The sequence below is a fragment of the Salvelinus namaycush genome, unplaced genomic scaffold (genome assembly GCF_016432855.1).
Source record: "Salvelinus namaycush isolate Seneca unplaced genomic scaffold, SaNama_1.0 Scaffold11, whole genome shotgun sequence".
In the NCBI taxonomy this organism is placed as follows: domain Eukaryota; kingdom Metazoa; phylum Chordata; class Actinopteri; order Salmoniformes; family Salmonidae; genus Salvelinus; species Salvelinus namaycush.
The window spans coordinates 235,285-254,920 of record NW_024057786.1 but is presented as its reverse complement, the minus strand read 5'-3'; the positions used below and the strand labels follow the sequence as shown (position 1 = coordinate 254,920).

General features: G+C 46.9%; 1 protein-coding gene across 1 annotated transcript; it reads left to right on the top strand.

The window, feature by feature from the left end:
- The first annotated feature begins 311 nt into the window (after nucleotides 1-311).
- Nucleotides 312-18,247, top strand: LOC120035724 (tripartite motif-containing protein 16-like). Its single transcript, XM_038982291.1, has 6 exons — nucleotides 312-970; nucleotides 1,393-1,488; nucleotides 12,304-12,537; nucleotides 17,079-17,238; nucleotides 17,364-17,423; nucleotides 17,660-18,247. The coding sequence occupies exons 1-6, from the start codon at nucleotides 374-376 to the stop codon at nucleotides 18,169-18,171; spliced, it is 1,659 nt and encodes a 552-aa protein (XP_038838219.1). The 5' UTR covers nucleotides 312-373; the 3' UTR covers nucleotides 18,172-18,247.
- Nucleotides 18,248-19,636: the final 1,389 nt, after the last annotated feature.

The following is a 19,636-nucleotide window of genomic DNA, read 5'->3' as shown; positions in this document are numbered from 1 at the left end:
AGTTTAAGACATTACAACATTCATTAAAAGCATTATAGATATGTACTTCATAGAAACTGTTACCCTTTATTCTAACCACTCTATTTCATTTATTCCATATTAAGGGTCCTAACCTAGGAACTAAAATATTTGTCTCCTTCTCAACTTTGCCTGCAGTTTTCTCTCTCTCCCTCCCTCCCTCTAACCCCTCCCTCTCTCTCTCTCCCTCCCTTCCTCTAACCCCTCCCTCTCTCACTCCCTCCTTCCCTCCCTCTAACACCAGCCCTCTGGCAGAAGCAGGAAGTCCCTCCCCTTCACAAACTCTCTTCTGAGGAAACGAAACTGATCTGAGTCTCTTTGTCGTCTGTCTGTGTGAGAGTGAACAACCGTCCAAATGGCTCAACAGGGAGATCTGCTGGACCAGGACCAGTTCTGTTGTTCTGTCTGTCTGGATCTACTGAAGGAGCCGGTCACTACTGCCTGTGGACACAATTACTGTAGAATCTGTATTGAGGGCTGCTGGGATCAGGATGTTCTGAAAGGGGTCTATAGCTGTCCTCAGTGCAGAGAGACCTTCACACCAAGGCCTACACTGAGGAAAAATAACATGTTGGCTGAGCTGGTGGAGAAACTGAGGAAGACAGGACTCCAGGCTGCTCCCCCTCCTGCTCTGTGCTATGCTGGACCTGGAGATGTGGCGTGTGATGTCTGCACTGGGACCAGAAAGCAGAAAGCCCTCATGTCCTGTCTGGCATGTCTGGCCTCTTACTGTGAGACTCACCTCCAACCTCACTATGAATCTCCTGCTTTGAAGAAGCACAAGCTGGTCAAAGCCACCGCACAACTACAGGAGAAGATCTGCTCTCATCATGACAAACTGCTGGAGGTTTACTGTCGTACCGATCAGCAGTGTATCTGTATGCTGTGTACAATGGATGAACATAAAGGCCATGATACAGTGTCAGCTGCAGCAGAGAGGACTGAGAAACAGGTAAGACCAGAACAACTTGTTGGTGACTGTCTGATAAACAAAGAATTAAAGATACAGTAGGAACTAAATCTGTTTGAATATGAGATCATTCAAATGAAATGGATCCACAAATATGAACACAAACCTTGAGTATATAGATATGTTAACCCAGATTCTCCAAATGTATCACCATTTTCTAAAGTCAAACACTATTATCATTCTGAATGGCCTTTTATGAGTCCAAAGTTCAGTCTCAACCCCTTGATACATGTAGGCCTACCATAAAACTATAATCATTCACATAGCAACATAATATCATATTGTAAAGGGACTTCCTCAGGATTGTAGACGTTACTCTCTATGGGTCCTATGTTACATTACTATACTATTGATCTACTGGACTAATAAAGCTTGATAGCTCATTGAAGAGTGATTCTCCACAGAGGCAGCTGGGGATGAGTCAGAAGAAGGTCCAGCAGAGATTCCAGGAGAGAGAGAAGGAGCTGAAGAATCTCCAAAAAGCTGTGAAGTCTTTCAAGGTGAGTATTGTTGACTAGAGGAGACACACCATTTCACTTCTCTCCTCCAGTCAGAGAGAGTGAGAGGGGGAGAGGGGTCCAATCCCACTGACCCCACTGTTGGGAACAGGCTGTCTGGACCCCTTTCAGAGAATAGACTGGTTCATGTAACTGACGGGCTAGCTCATCACATAACCATGAGTAACCATGACTGACTCATGTCCCCGATACATTAAAATGGAGCTGTCTCTCACTCTCAATTGAATTTAATTCATAGGGCTTTATTGGCATGGAAATATACGTTTACATTGCTAAAGCAAGTGAAATAAACCATAAACAAAAGTGAAATAAACAATCAGAAATGAACAGTAAACATTACACTCACAAAAGTTTTAAAGGAATAGAGACATTTCAAATGTTATAATTCAAGTGCAAACAGAGTGAGTCGTGCGCCAGACTGAGTTCTGGAGGTGAAATGGAAATGAATGAGGGAGAGTTAAGTGAGGTAGAAGGTGTGGTGAAGAGTTCAGAACCAGAGAAGTATTTGGTCATATGAGATTTGACTTCAGAAGAGTTCCAGGGCGTGTTGAGTGGTGGTGTCCCGTCCTCCCAGGTAGTTGGCATGGTGCAGGAGCAGATAGGGTCAAAGTAGTGGAATGGGGTAGTGGGTTTTTAATGAGTGTAGGGTTAGTTGTCATGGTGCAGGAGCAGATAGGGTCAAAGTAGTGGAATGGGGTAGTGGGTTTTTAATGAGTGTAGGGTTAGTTGGCATGGTGCAGGAGTAGATAGGGTCAAAGTAGTGGAATGGGGTAGTGGGTTTTTAATGAGTGTAGGGTTAGTTGGCATGGTGCAGGAGCAGATAGGGTCAAAGTAGTGGAATGGGGTAGTGGGTTTTTAATGAGTGTAGGGTTAGTTGGCATGGTGCAGGAGTAGATAGGGTCAAAGTAGTGGAATGGGGTAGTGGGTTTTTAATGAGTGTAGGGTTAGTTGGCATGGTGCAGGAGCAGATAGGGTCAAAGTAGTGGAATGGGGTAGTGGGTTTTTAATGAGTGTAGGGTTAGTTGGCATGGTGCAGGAGCAGATAGGGTCAAAGTAGTGGAATGGGGTAGTGGGTTTTTAATGAGTGTAGGGTTAGTTGGCATGGTGCAGGAGCAGATAGGGTCAAAGTAGTGGAATGGGGTAGTGGGTTTTTAATGAGTGTAGGGTTAGTTGGCATGGTGCAGGAGCAGATAGGGTCAAAGTAGTGGAATGGGGTAGTGGGTTTTTAATGAGTGTAGGGTTAGTTGGCATGGTGCAGGAGCAGATAGGGTCAAAGTAGTGGAATGGGGTAGTGGGTTTTTAATGAGTGTAGGGTTAGTTGGCATGGTGCAGGAGTAGATAGGGTCAAAGTAGTGGAATGGGGTAGTGGGTTTTTAATGAGTGTAGGGTTAGTTGGCATGGTGCAGGAGCAGATAGGGTCAAAGTAGTGGAATGGGGTAGTGGGTTTTTAATGAGTGTAGGGTTAGTTGGCATGGTGCAGGAGCAGATAGGGTCAAAGTAGTGGAATGGGGTAGTGGGTTTTTAATGAGTGTAGGGTTAGTTGGCATGGTGCAGGAGCAGATAGGGTCAAAGTAGTGGAATGGGGTAGTGGGTTTTTAATGAGTGTAGGGTTAGTTGGCATGGTGCAGGAGCAGATAGGGTCAAAGTAGTGGAATGGGGTAGTGGGTTTTTAATGAGTGTAGGGTTAGTTGTCATGGTGCAGGAGCAGATAGGGTCAAAGTAGTGGAATGGGGTAGTGGGTTTTTAATGAGTGTAGGGTTAGTTGGCATGGTGCAGGAGCAGATAGGGTCAAAGTAGTGGAATGGGGTAGTGGGTTTTTAATGAGTGTAGGGTTAGTTGTCATGGTGCAGGAGCAGATAGGGTCAAAGTAGTGGAATGGGGTAGTGGGTTTTTAATGAGTGTAGGGTTAGTTGTCATGGTGCAGGAGCAGATAGGGTCAAAGTAGTGGAATGGGGTAGTGGGTTTTTAATGAGTGTAGGGTTAGTTGGCATGGTGCAGGAGCAGATAGGGTCAAAGTAGTGGAATGGGGTAGTGGGTTTTTAATGAGTGTAGGGTTAGTTGGCATGGTGCAGGAGCAGATAGGGTCAAAGTAGTGGAATGGGGTAGTGGGTTTTTAATGAGTGTAGGGTTAGTTGGCATGGTGCAGGAGCAGATAGGGTCAAAGTAGTGGAATGGGGTAGTGGGTTTTTAATGAGTTTAGGGTTAGTTGGCATGGTGCAGGAGCAGATAGGGTCAAAGTAGTGGAATGGGGTAGTGGGTTTTTAATGAGTGTAGGGTTAGTTGGCATGGTGCAGGAGCAGATAGGGTCAAAGTAGTGGAATGAGGTAGTGGGTTTTTAATGAGTGTAGGGTTAGTTGGCATGGTGCAGGAGCAGATAGGGTCAAAGTAGTGGAATGGGGTAGTGGGTTTTTAATGAGTGTAGGGTTAGTTGGCATGGTGCAGGAGCAGATAGGGTCAAAGTAGTGGAATGGGGTAGTGGGTTTTTAATGAGTGTAGGGTTAGTTGGCATGGTGCAGGAGCAGATAGGGTCAAAGTAGTGGAATGGGGTAGTGGGTTTTTAATGAGTGTAGGGTTAGTTGGCATGGTGCAGGAGCAGATAGGGTCAAAGTAGTGGAATGGGGTAGTGGGTTTTTAATGAGTGTAGGGTTAGTTGTCATGGTGCAGGAGCAGATAGGGTCAAAGTAGTGGAATGGGGTAGTGGGTTTTTAATGAGTGTAGGGTTAGTTGGCATGGTGCAGGAGCAGATAGGGTCAAAGTAGTGGAATGGGGTAGTGGGTTTTTAATGAGTGTAGGGTTAGTTGGCATGGTGCAGGAGCAGATAGGGTCAAAGTAGTGGAATGGGGTAGTGGGTTTTTAATGAGTGTAGGGTTAGTTGGCATGGTGCAGGAGCAGATAGGGTCAAAGTAGTGGAATGGGGTAGTGGGTTTTTAATGAGTGTAGGGTTAGTTGGCATGGTGCAGGAGCAGATAGGGTCAAAGTAGTGGAATGGGGTAGTGGGTTTTTAATGAGTGTAGGGTTAGTTGGCATGGTGCAGGAGCAGATAGGGTCAAAGTAGTGGAATGGGGTAGTGGGTTTTTAATGAGTGTAGGGTTAGTTGGCATGGTGCAGGAGCAGATAGGGTCAAAGTAGTGGAATGGGGTAGTGGGTTTTTAATGAGTGTAGGGTTAGTTGGCATGGTGCAGGAGTAGATAGGGTCAAAGTAGTGGAATGGGGTAGTGGGTTTTTAATGAGTGTAGGGTTAGTTGGCATGGTGCAGGAGCAGATAGGGTCAAAGTAGTGGAATGGGGTAGTGGGTTTTTAATGAGTGTAGGGTTAGTTGGCATGGTGCAGGAGTAGATAGGGTCAAAGTAGTGGAATGGGGTAGTGGGTTTTTAATGAGTGTAGGGTTAGTTGACATGGTGCAGGAGCAGATAGGGTCAAAGTAGTGGAATGGGGTAGTGGGTTTTTAATGAGTGTAGGGTTAGTTGGCATGGTGCAGGAGCAGATAGGGTCAAAGTAGTGGAATGGGGTAGTGGGTTTTTAATGAGTGTAGGGTTAGTTGGCATGGTGCAGGAGCAGATAGGGTCAAAGTAGTGGAATGGGGTAGTGGGTTTTTAATGAGTGTAGGGTTAGTTGGCATGGTGCAGGAGCAGATAGGGTCAAAGTAGTGGAATGGGGTAGTGGGTTTTTAATGAGTGTAGGGTTAGTTGGCATGGTGCAGGAGCAGATAGGGTCAAAGTAGTGGAATGGGGTAGTGGGTTTTTAATGAGTGTAGGGTTAGTTGTCATGGTGCAGGAGCAGATAGGGTCAAAGTAGTGGAATGGGGTAGTGGGTTTTTAATGAGTGTAGGGTTAGTTGGCATGGTGCAGGAGCAGATAGGGTCAAAGTAGTGGAATGGGGTAGTGGGTTTTTAATGAGTGTAGGGTTAGTTGGCATGGTGCAGGAGCAGATAGGGTCAAAGTAGTGGAATGGGGTAGTGGGTTTTTAATGAGTGTAGGGTTAGTTGGCATGGTGCAGGAGCAGATAGGGTCAAAGTAGTGGAATGGGGTAGTGGGTTTTTAATGAGTGTAGGGTTAGTTGGCATGGTGCAGGAGCAGATAGGGTCAAAGTAGTGGAATGGGGTAGTGGGTTTTTAATGAGTGTAGGGTTAGTTGGAATGGTGCAGGAGCAGATAGGGTCAAAGTAGTGGAATGGGGTAGTGGGTTTTTAATGAGTGTAGGGTTAGTTGGCATGGTGCAGGAGCAGATAGGGTCAAAGTAGTGGAATGAGGTAGTGGGTTTTTAATGAGTGTAGGGTTAGTTGGCATGGTGCAGGAGCAGATAGGGTCAAAGTAGTGGAATGGGGTAGTGGGTTTTTAATGAGTGTAGGGTTAGTTGGAATGGTGCAGGAGTAGATAGGGTCAAAGTAGTGGAATGGGGTAGTGGGTTTTTAATGAGTGTAGGGTTAGTTGTCATGGTGCAGGAGCAGATAGGATCAAAGTAGTGGAATGGGGTAGTGGGTTTTTAATGAGTGTAGGGTTAGTTGGCATGGTGCAGGAGCAGATAGGGTCAAAGTAGTGGAATGGGGTAGTGGGTTTTTAATGAGTGTAGGGTTAGTTGGAATGGTGCAGGAGCAGATAGGGTCAAAGTAGTGGAATGGGGTAGTGGGTTTTTAATGAGTGTAGGGTTAGTTGGCATGGTGCAGGAGCAGATAGGGTCAAAGTAGTGGAATGGGGTAGTGGGTTTTTAATGAGTGTAGGGTTAGTTGGCATGGTGCAGGAGCAGATAGGGTCAAAGTAGTGGAATGGGGTAGTGGGTTTTTAATGAGTGTAGGGTTAGTTGGCATGGTGCAGGAGCAGATAGGGTCAAAGTAGTGGAATTGGGTAGTGGGTTTTTAATGAGTGTAGGGTTAGTTGGCATGGTGCAGGAGCAGATAGGGTCAAAGTAGTGGAATGGGGTAGTGGGTTTTTAATGAGTGTAGGGTTAGTTGGCATGGTGCAGGAGCAGATAGGGTCAAAGTAGTGGAATGGGGTAGTGGGTTTTTAATGAGTGTAGGGTTAGTTGTCATGGTGCAGGAGCAGATAGGGTCAAAGTAGTGGAATGGGGTAGTGGGTTTTTAATGAGTGTAGGGTTAGTTGTCATGGTGCAGGAGCAGAGAGGGTCAAAGTAGTGGAATGAGGTAGTGGGTTTTTAATGAGTGTAGGGTTAGTTGGCATGGTGCAGGAGCAGATAGGGTCAAAGTAGTGGAATGGGGTAGTGGGTTTTTAATGAGTGTAGGGTTAGTTGGCATGGTGCAGGAGCAGATAGGGTCAAAGTAGTGGAATGGGGTAGTGGGTTTTTAATGAGTGTAGGGTTAGTTGGCATGGTGCAGGAGCAGAGAGGGTCAAAGTAGTGGAATGGGGTAGTGGGTTTTTAATGAGTGTAGGGTTAGTTGGCATGGTGCAGGAGCAGATCGGGTCAAAGTAGTGGAATGGGGTAGTGGGTTTTTAATGAGTGTAGGGTTAGTTGGCATGGTGCAGGAGCAGATAGGGTCAAAGTAGTGGAATGGGGTAGTGGGTTTTTAATGAGTGTAGGGTTAGTTGGCATGGTGCAGGAGCAGATAGGGTCAAAGTAGTGGAATGGGGTAGTGGGTTTTTAATGAGTGTAGGGTTAGTTGGCATGGTGCAGGAGCAGATAGGGTCAAAGTAGTGGAATGGGGTAGTGGGTTTTTAATGAGTGTAGGGTTAGTTGGCATGGAGCAGGAGCAGATAGGGTCAAAGTAGTGGAATGGGGTAGTGGGTTTTTAATGAGTGTAGGGTTAGTTGGCATGGTGCAGGAGCAGATAGGGTCAAAGTAGTGGAATGGGGTAGTGGGTTTTTAATGAGTGTAGGGTTAGTTGGCATGGTGCAGGAGCAGATAGGGTCAAAGTAGTGGAATGGGGTAGTGGGTTTTTAATGAGTGTAGGGTTAGTTGGCATGGTGCAGGAGCAGATAGGGTCAAAGTAGTGGAATGAGGTAGTGGGTTTTTAATGAGTGTAGGGTTAGTTGGCATGGTGCAGGAGCAGATAGGGTCAACATAGTGGAATGGGGTAGTGGGTTTTTAATGAGTGTAGGGTTAGTTGGCATGGTGCAGGAGCAGATAGGGTCAAAGTAGTGGAATGGGGTAGTGGGTTTTTAATGAGTGTAGGGTTAGTTGGCATGGTGCAGGAGCAGATAGGGTCAAAGTAGTGGAATGGGGTAGTGGGTTTTTAATGAGTGTAGGGTTAGTTGGCATGGTGCAGGAGCAGATAGGGTCAAAGTAGTGGAATGGGGTAGTGGGTTTTTAATGAGTGTAGGGTTAGTTGGCATGGTGCAGGAGCAGATAGGGTCAAAGTAGTGGAATGGGGTAGTGGGTTTTTAATGAGTGTAGGGTTAGTTGGCATGGTGCAGGAGCAGATAGGGTCAAAGTAGTGGAATGAGGTAGTGGGTTTTTAATGAGTGTAGGGTTAGTTGGCATGGTGCAGGAGCAGATAGGGTCAAAGTAGTGGAATGGGGTAGTGGGTTTTTAATGAGTGTAGGGTTAGTTGGCATGGTGCAGGAGCAGATAGGGTCAAAGTAGTGGAATGGGGTAGTGGGTTTTTAATGAGTGTAGGGTTAGTTGGCATGGTGCAGGAGCAGATAGGGTCAAAGTAGTGGAATGGGGTAGTGGGTTTTTAATGAGTGTAGGGTTAGTTGGCATGGTGCAGGAGCAGATAGGGTCAAAGTAGTGGAATGGGGTAGTGGGTTTTTAATGAGTGTAGGGTTAGTTGGCATGGTGCAGGAGCAGATAGGGTCAAAGTAGTGGAATGGGGTAGTGGGTTTTAATGAGTGTAGGGTTAGTTGGCATGGTGCAGGAGCAGATAGGGTCAAAGTAGTGGAATGGGGTAGTGGGTTTTTAATGAGTGTAGGGTTAGTTGGCATGGTGCAGGAGCAGATAGGGTCAAAGTAGTGGAATGGGGTAGTGGGTTTTTAATGAGTGTAGGGTTAGTTGTCATGGTGCAGGAGCAGATAGGGTCAAAGTAGTGGAATGGGGTAGTGGGTTTTTAATGAGTGTAGGGTTAGTTGTCATGGTGCAGGAGCAGATAGGGTCAAAGTAGTGGAATGGGGTAGTGGGTTTTTAATGAGTGTAGGGTTAGTTGTCATGGTGCAGGAGCAGATAGGGTCAAAGTAGTGGAATGGGGTAGTGGGTTTTTAATGAGTGTAGGGTTAGTTGGCATGGTGCAGGAGCAGATAGGGTCAAAGTAGTGGAATGGGGTAGTGGGTTTTTAATGAGTGTAGGGTTAGTTGGAATGGTGCAGGAGCACCGGTTGTGTGGGTCTCTGGTTGTGAATGGGGTGCTGACAGACAATCGTTGATGGATATTTATAGAGCTCTGATCAGGACAACAATTGATTACAGGTGTATAATTTATGGAACAGCAGCAAAGACTTGTCTTCAGAAGCTGGACAGAATCCAGTATATAGTTTTAAGGATATGTATTGGTGCATTTAAATCAACATCTGTATGTGTCTTTCTAGTGGAGGCAGGTGAGATGCCTTTGGGTATACGGCATAATAAATTGTCATTAGCTTATTGGGTTGAAAGGCTGTGAGGTTGAGTATCCCACTGCTACTGTTCTAGATGACTGTTGGGAATATACTAGTAGACAAGGCAGTGGTTTTGGTTGGACAGTTGGAAAGCTTGCTGATGAGAGTGGTTTGAGGGAGTTGGAGGTTGGCCCTTCTGTGGTGATAGGGGATGTTCCTCCATGGTTACTCCCAGATCCTGTTGTTGATCTAACCCTGGTAGACAAAAGGAAAGATTGGTCAGAAGTCAGTGATGAAGGGAAACTGGTTGATAATTACATTGGTAGAAGTTTCTATGCTTTTTGACCTCTTTTCCCAGATGGATCCAAGGACCCAGATAGTGGGCACACAGGAGCAGGTGTTTACCTTCCTGAATTTGATGTGCAGATATGTAGACGACTAACAGATGAACTGTCAGTACCCTCAGTTGAACTGTTGGTGATAATAGTTGCCCTCCAGTGGGTGGAGGACGTACAACCTGTTAGAATTATAGGATGCTCAGATTCTCTGTCTGTATTGAATAGTTTATCATCTGGTAAATCTAGTAGGAGTGACCTACTAAATCAAATCAAATTGTATTTGTCACATGCGCCGAATACAACAGGTGTAGACCTTACTGTAAAATGCTGAATACAGCAGGTGTAGACCTTACCGTGAAATGCTGAATACAACAGGTGTAGACCTTACTGTGAAATGCTGAATACAACAGGTGTAGTAGACCTCACAGTGAAATGCTGAATACAACAGGTGTAGTAGACCTTACAGTGAAATGCTGAATACAACAGGTGTAGACCTTACTGTGAAATGCTGAATACAACAGGTGTAGACCTTACAGTGAAATACTGAATACAACAGGTGTAGACCAAACAGTGAAATGCTTACTTAAGAGCCCCTAACCAACAATGCAGTTTTAAAAAATACAGATAAGAATAAGAAATAAAATTAACAAGATATTAAAGAGCAGCAGCAAAATAACAATAGTGAGACTATATACAGGGGGTACCGGTACAGAGTCATTGTGAAGGGACACTGGTTAGTTGAGGTAATATGTACATGTAGGTAGAGTTATTAAAGTGACTATGCATAGATGATAACAACAGAGAGTAGCAGCAGTGTAAAAGGGGGGGGGGGGCAATGCAAATAGTCTGGGTAGCCATTTGATTAGATGTTCAGGAGTCTTATGGCTTGGGGGTAGAAGCTGTTTAGATACCTCTTGAACCCAGACTTGGCGCTCCGGTACCGCTTGCCGTGCAGTAGCAGAGAGAACAGTCTATGACTAGGGTGGCTGGAGACTTTGACAATTTTTAGGGCCTTCCTCTGACACCGCCTGGTATAGAGGTCCTGGATGGCAGGAAGCTTGGCCCCAGTGATGTACTGGGCCATTCGCACTACCCTCTGTAGTGCCTTGTAGTCGGAGGCCGAGCAGCTACCATACTATTGGAGGTATTAATGTTATTATGGAGAAATGAGAGAATGGGTGTAGTAGTGAGATTCTGCTGGGTCCCAGCACATTCAGGTGTGGAAGGAAATTAAATTGTAGACCAGTTAGCTAAAAGAGCTTTGAAACAAGATATAATTGATATTAATGTTCCACTGGGTAGAGGTGAAGCCAAATGTAAGATCAGAGACATTTTGATAGATGTGAGGCAGAAGAGATGGGACTCTGAGCACAAGGGACAGCATTTACAGTGGGGCAAAAAAGTATTTAGTCAGCCACCAATTGTGCAAGTTCTCCCACTTAAAAAGATAAGAGAGGCCTGTAATTTTCATCACAGGTACACTTCAACTATGACAGACAAAACGAGAAAAAAAATCCAGAAAATCACATTGTAGGATTTTTAATGAATTTATTTGCAAATTATGGTTGAAAATAAGTATTTGGTCAATAACAAAAGTTTATCTCAATACTTTGTTATATACCCTTTGTTGGCAATGACAGAGGTCAAACGTTTTCTGTAAGTCTTCACAAGGTTTTAGAGTGGATTTAGAAATGGTGTAAACCGTGATTGAACACACTCCAGCACAGTAGGTGGCGCCATGCACCTTTAACTTTGTATTTAAGTTTCCATGTGAGTCATTTAGCAGACACTCTTATCCAGAGCCACTAGGGTTAAGTGCCTAAATCTGCCTAAAAAAGGCGATTTACAGATTTTTCACCTCGTCTGCTACTTAACACCAAGCGGTCCAGGAGGGGAGACAAGTTGTTATTTTCCAGTTCCGTCCTAAGAACAGGTTTTAGTGGTCAAATAAAAAGGGAGACATTTTTTGGTGCCAGTTAGGGGAAACTGAATTCTAAGGATCATTCCAGTCAGAAGAGGCTCTGTGAAGGTTCGTTTCAATTCATTTGCTATGGCCTCGCTAGTGTTCCAGCTCAGACAACGTTCTTTGGCCGTTTGGACTCGTTCTATTGTCCAGCCTACTAGGACTCAGGGGGCAGAGGCTGGGTCTAGCTCTGCTACGGGGCAGGCTACTGGAGGGGGTACCAGGAGGGAGGAGAGTAGAGCAGGACCAAGAGGTGTTCTGTACCTGTCTGTCCAGGAGGGAGGAGAGTAGAGCAGGACCAAGAGGTGTTCTGTACCTGTCTGTCCAGGAGGGAGGAGAGTAGAGCAGGACCAAGAGGTGTTCTGTACCTGTCTGTCCAGGAGGGAGGAGAGTAGAGCAGGACCAAGAGGTGTTCTGTACCTGTCTGTCCAGGAGGGAGGAGAGTAGAGCAGGACCAAGAGGTGTTCTGTACCTGTCTGTCCAGGAGGGAGGAGAGTAGAGCAGGACCAAGAGGTGTTCTGTACCTGTCTGTCCAGGAGGGAGGAGAGTAGAGCAGGACCAAGTGGTGTTCTGTACCTGTCTGTCCAGGAGGAGGGAGAGTAGAGCAGGACCAAGAGGTGTTCTGTACCTGTCTGTCCAGGAGGGAGGAGAGTAGAGCAGGACCAAGAGGTGTTCTGTACCTGTCTGTCCAGGAGGGAGGAGAGTAGAGCAGGACCAAGAGGTGTTCTGTACCTGTCTGTCCAGGAGGGAGGAGAGTAGAGCAGGACCAAGAGGTGTTCTGTACCTGTCTGTCCAGGAGGGAGGACAAGGCCTGGTGGACCTGGAGAGCAGGGTGGCAGCGTTCTGACTCAATGAGGTGCAGAGAGGCTACTGTACCTACTGTCTCTCTCTCTGTGTCTCTCTGTCTCTCTCTCTCTCTCTCTCTCGCTCTCTCGCTCTCTCTCTCTCGCTCTCTGTCTCTCTCTCTCTCTCTCTCTCTCTCTCTCTCTCTCTCTCTCTCTCTCTCTCTCTTAACAGCGCTCTGCACAGGCAGCAGTGGAGGACAGTGATAAGATCTTTACTGAGCTGATCCGCTCCATTGAGAGAAGGAGCTCTGAGGTGAAGGAGCTGATCAGAGCCCAAGAGAAGGCTCAAGTGAGTCAAGCTGAAGGACTCCTGGAGCAACTGAAGCAGGAGATAGCTGAGCTGAGGAAGAGAAGCACTGAGCTGGAGCAGCTCTCACACACAGAGGATCACATCCATTTCCTCCAGGTAACTAAACTGTCTTGTTACATGTGATATGAAATTAACTTCATGTGAAACTATTCATCTCAATCATTATGTTGTCCTGTCTGTCTCTCTGTCCCTGTCTCTCTCTCTCTGTCCCTGTCTCTCTCTCTGTCAATTCAATTCAATTTCAATTCAATGGGCTTTATTGGCATGGGAAACATGTGTTAACATTGCCAAAGCAAGTGAGGTAGATATTATACAAAAGTGAAATAAACAATAAAAATTAACAGTAAACATTACACATTCAGAAGTTTCAAAACAATAAAGACATTACAAATGTTATATTATATATATACAGTGTTGTAACAATGTACAAATGGTTAAAGCACACAAGTTAAAATAAATAAGCATAAATATGGGTTGTATTTACAATGGTGTTTGTTCTTCACTGGTTGCCCTTTTCTTGTGGCAATCTCTGTCTCCCTCTGTCCGTTCTTCTCTCTCTCTGTCCGTCTCTCTCTCTCTCTGTCCGTTCTTCTCTCTCTCTGTCCGTTCTTCTCTCTCTCTGTCCGTTCTTCTCTCTCTCTGTCCGTTCTTCTCTCTCTCTGTCCGTTCTTCTCTCTCTCTGTCCGTTCTTCTCTCTCTCTGTCCGTTCTTCTCTCTCTCTGTCCGTCTCTCTCCCTCTGTCCGTTCTTCTCTCTCTCTGTCCGTCTCTCTCCCTCTGTCCGTTCTTCTCTCTCTCTGTCCGTTCTTCTCTCTCTCTGTCCGTTCTTCTCTCTCTCTGTCCGTTCTTCTCTCTCTCTGTCCGTTCTTCTCTCTCTCTGTCCGTTCTTCTCTCTCTCTGTCCGTCTCTCTCCCTCTGTCCGTTCTTCTCTCTCTCTGTCCGTTCTTCTCTCTCTCTGTCCGTCTCTCTCTCTCTGTCCGTTCTTCTCTCTCTCTGTCCGTCTCTCTCTCTCTGTCCGTTCTTCTCTCCCTCTGTCCGTTCTTCTCTCTCTCTGTCCGTTCTTCTCTCCCTCTGTCCGTTCTTCTCTCTCTCTGTCCGTTCTTCTCTCCCTCTGTCCGTTCTTCTCTCCCTCTGTCCGTTCTTCTCTCTCTCTGTCCGTCTCTCTCCCTCTGTCCGTTCTTCTCTCTCTCTGTCCGTTCTTCTCTCTCTCTGTCCGTTCTTCTCTCTCTCTGTCCGTTCTTCTCTCCCTCTGTCCGTTCTTCTCTCTCTCTGTCCGTTCTTCTCTCTCTCTGTCCGTTCTTCTCTCTCTCTGTCCGTCTCTCTCCCTCTGTCCGTTCTTCTCTCTCTCTGTCCGTCTCTCTCCCTCTGTCCGTTCTTCTCTCTCTCTGTCCGTTCTTCTCTCTCTCTGTCCGTCTCTCTCTCTCTGTCCGTCTCTCTCTCTCTGTCCGTTCTTCTCTCTCTCTGTCCGTCTCTCTCCCTCTGTCCGTTCTTCTCTCTCTCTGTCCGTCCCTCTCTCTCTCTGTCCGTCTCTCTCTCTCTGTCCGTTCTTCTCTCTCTCTGTCCGTCTCTCTCTCTCTGTCCGTCTCTCTCTCTCTGTCCGTTCTTCTCTCTCTCTGTCCGTTCTTCTCTCTCTCTGTCCGTTCTTCTCTCTCTCTGTCCGTTCTTCTCTCTCTCTGTCCGTTCTTCTCTCTCTCTGTCCGTTCTTCTCTCTCTCTGTCCGTTCTTCTCTCTCTCTGTCCGTCTCTCTCTCTCTGTCCGTTCTTCTCTCTCTCTGTCCGTCTCTCTCTCTCTCTGTCCGTTCTTCTCTCTCTCTGTCCGTCTCTCTCCCTCTGTCCGTTCTTCTCTCCCTCTGTCCGTTCTTCTCTCTCTCTGTCCGTTCTTCTCTCTCTCTGTCCGTTCTTCTCTCTCTCTGTCCGTTCTTCTCTCTCTCTGTCCGTTCTTCTCTCTCTCTGTCCGTTCTTCTCTCTCTCTGTCCGTCTCTCTCTCTCTGTCCGTCTCTCTCTCTCTCTGTCCGTTCTTCTCTCTCTCTGTCCGTTCTTCTCTCTCTCTGTCCGTCTCTCTCTCTCTGTCCGTCTCTCTCTCTCTGTCCGTCTCTCTCTCTCTGTCCGTCCCTCTCTCTTTGTCTGTCCCTCTCTCTCTGTCTGTCCCCCTCTCTCTGTCTGTCCCTCTCTCTCTGTCTGTCCCTCTCTCTCTGTCTGTCCCTCTCTCTCTGTCTGTCCCTCTCTCTCTGTCTGTCCCTCTCTCTCTGTCTGTCCGTCCCTCTATCTCTCTCTGTCCGTCCCTCTATCTCTCTCTGTTCGTCCCTCTCTCTCTCTGTCTGTCCCTCTCTCTCTGTCTGTTCCTCTCTCTCTGTCTGTCCCTCTCTCTCTGTCTGTCCCTCTCTCTCTGTCTGTCCCTCTCTCTCTGTCTGTCCCTCTCTCTCTGTCTGTCCCTCTCTCTCTGTCTGTCCCTCTCTCTCTGTCTGTCCCTCTCTCTCTGTCTGTCCCTCTCTCTCTGTCTGTCCCTCTCTCTCTGTCTGTCCCTTTCTCTCTCTCTGTCTGTCCCTCTCTCTCTCTCTGTCCGTCCCTCTATCTCTCTCTGTCCGTCCCTCTATCTCTCTCTGTCCGACCTTCTATCTCTCTCTCTCTGTTCGTCCCTCTCTCTCTGTCGGTCCCTCTCTCTCTCTGTCCGTCCCTCTATCTCTCTCTCTCTGTTCGTCCCTCTCTCTCTGTCGGTCCCTCTCTCTCTATGTCTGTCCCTCTCTCTCTCTGTCGGTCCCTCTCTCTCCCTCTGTCTGTCTCTCTCTCTCCCTCTGTCCGTCCCTCTCTCTCTCTCTGTCTGTCCCTCTCTCTCCCTCTGTTGTCCCTCTCTCTCCCTCTCTCTCTCTCTCCCTCTGTCTGTCTCTCTCTCTCCCTCTGTCGGTCCCTCTCTCTCCCTCTGTCCGTCCCTCTCTCTCCCTCTGTCCGTCCCTCTCTCTCCCTCTGTCTCTGTCCCTCTGTCTCTGTCCATCTCTGTCCATCCCCCTCTTTGTCCTTCTCTGTCCCTCTCTCTCTCTGTCCCCCTCTCTCTCTGTCCGTTCTTCTCTCTCTCTGTCCGTTCTTCTCTCTCTCTGTCCGTTCTTCTCTCTCTCTGTCCGTCTCTCTCCCTCTGTCCGTTCTTCTCTCCCTCTGTCCGTTCTTCTCTCTCTCTTTCCGTTCTTCTCTCTCTTTGTCCGTTCTTCTCTCTCTCTGTCCGTTCTTCTCTCTCTCTGTCCGTTCTTCTCTCTCTCTGTCCGTTCTTCTCTCTCTCTGTCCGTTCTTCTCTCTCTCTGTCCGTTCTTCTCTCCCTCTGTCCGTTCTTCTCTCTCTCTGTCCGTTCTTCTCTCTCTCTGTCCGTTCTTCTCTCTCTCTGTCCGTTCTTCTCTCTCTCTGTCCGTTCTTCTCTCTCTCTGTCCGTCCCTCTCTCTCTGTCCGTCTCTCTCTCTCTGTCCGTCTCTCTCTCTCTCTGTCCGTTCTTCTCTCTCTCTGTCCGTTCTTCTCTCTCTCTGTCCGTTCTTCTTTCTCTCTGTCCGTCTCTCTCTCTCTGTCCGTCTCTCTCTCTCTGTCCGTCCCTCTCTCTTTGTCTGTCCCTCTCTCTCTGTCTGTCCCTCTCTCTCTGTCTGTCCCTCTCTCTCTGTCTGTCCCTCTCTCTCTGTCTGTCCCTCTCTCTCTGTCTGTCCCTCTCTCTCTGTCTGTCCCTCTCTCTCTGTCCGTCCCTCTATCTCTCTCTGTCCGTCCCTCTATCTCTCTCTGTCCGTCCCTCTATCTCTCTCTGTCCGACCCTCTCTCTCTCTCTCTGTTCGTCCCTCTCTCTCTCTGTCTGTCCCTCTCTCTCTGTCTGTTCCTCTCTCTCTGTCTGTCCCTCTCTCTCTGTCTGTCCCTCTCTCTCTGTCTGTCCCTCTCTCTCTGTCTGTCCCTCTCTCTCTGTCTGTCCCTCTCTCTCTGTCTGTCCCTCTCTCTCTGTCTGTCTGTCCCTCTCTCTCTGTCTGTCCCTCTCTCTCTCTCTGTCTGTCCCTCTCTCTCTCTCTGTCCGTCCCTCTATCTCTCTCTGTCCGTCCCTCTATCTCTCTCTGTCCGACCCTCTATCTCTCTCTCTCTGTTCGTCCCTCTCTCTCTGTCGGTCCCTCTCACTCTCTGTCCGTCCCTCTATCTCTCTCTCTCTGTTCGTCCCTCTCTCTCTGTCGGTCCCTCTCTCTCTATGTCTGTCCCTCTCTCTCTCTGTCGGTCCCTCTCTCTCCCTCTGTCTGTCTCTCTCTCTCCCTCTGTCCGTCCCTCTCTCTCTCTCTGTCTGTCCCTCTCTCTCCCTCTGTTGTCCCTCTCTCTCCCTCTCTCTCTCTCTCCCTCTGTCTGTCTCTCTCTCTCCCTCTGTCGGTCCCTCTCTCTCCCTCTGTCGGTCCCTCTCTCTCCCTCTGTCCGTCCCTCTCTCTCCCTCTGTCGGTCCCTCTCTCTCCCTCTGTCTCTGTCCCTCTGTCTCTGTCCATCTCTGTCCATCCCCCTCTTTGTCCTTCTCTGTCCCTCTCTCTCTCTCTGTCCCCCTCTCTCTCTGTCCCTCTCTCTCTGTCTGTTCCTCTCTCTCTCTCTCTCTGTCTCTCTCTCTCTCTCTCTCTCTCTCTCTCTCTCTCACTCTCTCACTCTCTCTCCAGAGTTATCAGTCTCTCTCCAGTATCAGTGTATCTTCAGACTTACCCAGCATCGTTGTCCGTCCTCTTCAGTACTTTGGAGATGTGAGTAAGACTGTGTCTGAACTGAGAGAGAAACTAGAAGACTTCCTTAAAGGAGAATGGACCAAGATCTCCACTACAGGTGTGTTGAAAACAATAAGAACATCAACTTTAGACCATTGAAAGTTCCCTACTAGTCATATACATGTGGAATATGGTCTGATGATAACATTCCCTCTCTCTGTCAATGTGTTTGAGTGTCTGTAGTGAATATAGTGGATGTTGTACTGCCTCCAGAGCCCAAGACCAGAGAACAGTTGTTACAATGTGAGTCTCTTTATTGTGAAGTAACTAACAGTCTCTTTTTACTGACACTCCTAACAATCCCTCTAGAAATATATAGCAATAGTAGATCTAATCAAAGACTGGGTATCTATCTGACTCCTCATATTTCTCTGATTTGATCTCTGCTGTGCTCTAATCAAAGACAGGGTAGATACAGTATCTGACTTAACTTATTGTTCTGACTCCCCTCATTGGTCTCTGCTCTGCTCTTCTCCCAGATTCCTGTCAGCTCACACTGGACCCAAACACAGCACACACACACCTCTCTCTGTCTGAAGGGAACAGAAAGGTGACCTGTACAGACCAAGTCCAACCATATCCTGGCCATCCAGACAGATTCACCAACCGGTACCAGGTTCTGTGTAGACAGGGTCTGTCTGGACGCTGTTACTGGGAGGTGGAGTGGACTGGTGATTATGTTGTTACAGCAGTCTCATATAAAGACATCAGCAGAACAGAGAGAGATGGTGGATTTGGATACAATAACAAGTCCTGGAGTTTAGAGTGTTATAGAGGTGATTATTGTTTCAGACACAATAATGTTGCGACTAAAGTATCAGGCCCTCAGTCCTCCAGAGTAGGAGTGTACCTGGATCACAAGGCAGGTACTCTGTCCTTCTACAGTGTCTCTGACACAAGGACCCTCCTCCACAGAGTCCAGACCACATTCACTCAGCCCCTCTATCCTGGGTTTTGGCTCAATGGTACTGCTGAGCTGGTTAAACTGTAGTAGGGTCCACATAGATACTAGTCATGCTGGTGTAGTCTATAGCTGAGCTGGTTAAACTGTAGTAGGGTCCACATAGATACTAGTCATGCTGGTGTAGTCTATAGCTGAGCTAGTTAAACTGTAGTAGGGTCCACATAGATACTAGTCATGCTGGTGTAGTCTATAGCTGAGCTGGTTAAACTGTAGTAGGGTCCACATAGATACTAGTCATGCTGGTGTAGTCTATAGCTGAGCTGGTTAAACTGTAGTAGGGTCCACATAGATACTAGTCATGCTGGTGTAGTCTATAGCTGAGCTGGTTAAACTGTAGTAGGGTCCACATAGATACTAGTCATGCTGGTGTAGTCTATAGCTGAGCTGGTTAAACTGTAGTAGGGTCCACATAGATACTAGTCATGCTGGTGGTGATGGTCCCCAGATGTGATGATTCATTCTGCTCTGTTTTATCTACAATGATTTAACTGATTTGATTTTCAGAAGATGTTATGAATTATAATTCAATGTTTTCATATTTTTGTAATTGCAATGTTTTAATCTTGTACATTTCCATGAATCATGATGTGTGGTGTTGATGTATATTGGTTGTCATTCAGAACCATTGATATGTTTTCTCAGTTGGTTCTCTGTCTCTATGTAATTCTCCTCAGTATCATTGATCAGCTTGTTGGTCCTAATTGATGTGTTCTCTGTCACCTGGAGCTGCATGGAAAATGGTCCAGGAACTAAAGGACAATTCAGGACTAGTCAGCCCACTACAAGCTGGTATCACATACTTTCTACTAAACTATATGGACTGGTTTCACAGACACAGATTAATCCTAGTCCTGGACTAAAAAGTATGTTCAATGTAGATGTCCAGGAAACCGTCCCTAAATGTGTCATCTTTCATCCTCCCATACTGCTCAGTCCAGCAACATTAAACCTGTCCAGCAGGTGGTGCTATTGACCAAACAATAAAACCAGCAGATATCTTGACTTGCCACTCAGTATATCAGTAATGTTCACAATAGTACTTTAATATCATTGGAGATTGATGGTCTTTTTAATCCACTATCCAGAGTCAGGAACAGATGAAGTTAGGTCTGCTACTGTTCAGTGATTAAATATGATTTATGGTGATGGGAAATAATAAAAAAACACTAAACTTCATCTAGTAATAGTTTTCCTGTGTTATTTATTCCAAGGTGTGTCTTTAACTTGTAAATGTATTGTGTGGAGGTGAGCTAGTGGTGTGGCTGATAGAATAGAATGAAAAGGGAGGAGGGGAGGAAGAGGGGAGGAGTGAAGGGCTGTTCAAGAAACCAGATGAGGAAGAGGAAGATGTTCAGGGGAATTACTGTCTCTGTTCCAAATGGTTCCCTATTCCCTACGTAGTGCACTACGGTGCTTCTGACCAGGTCTAAAGTAGTGTTCTACGTAGGGAATAGGGTGTAGATTTATTACAATATCATGCTTTAGTGTTTGG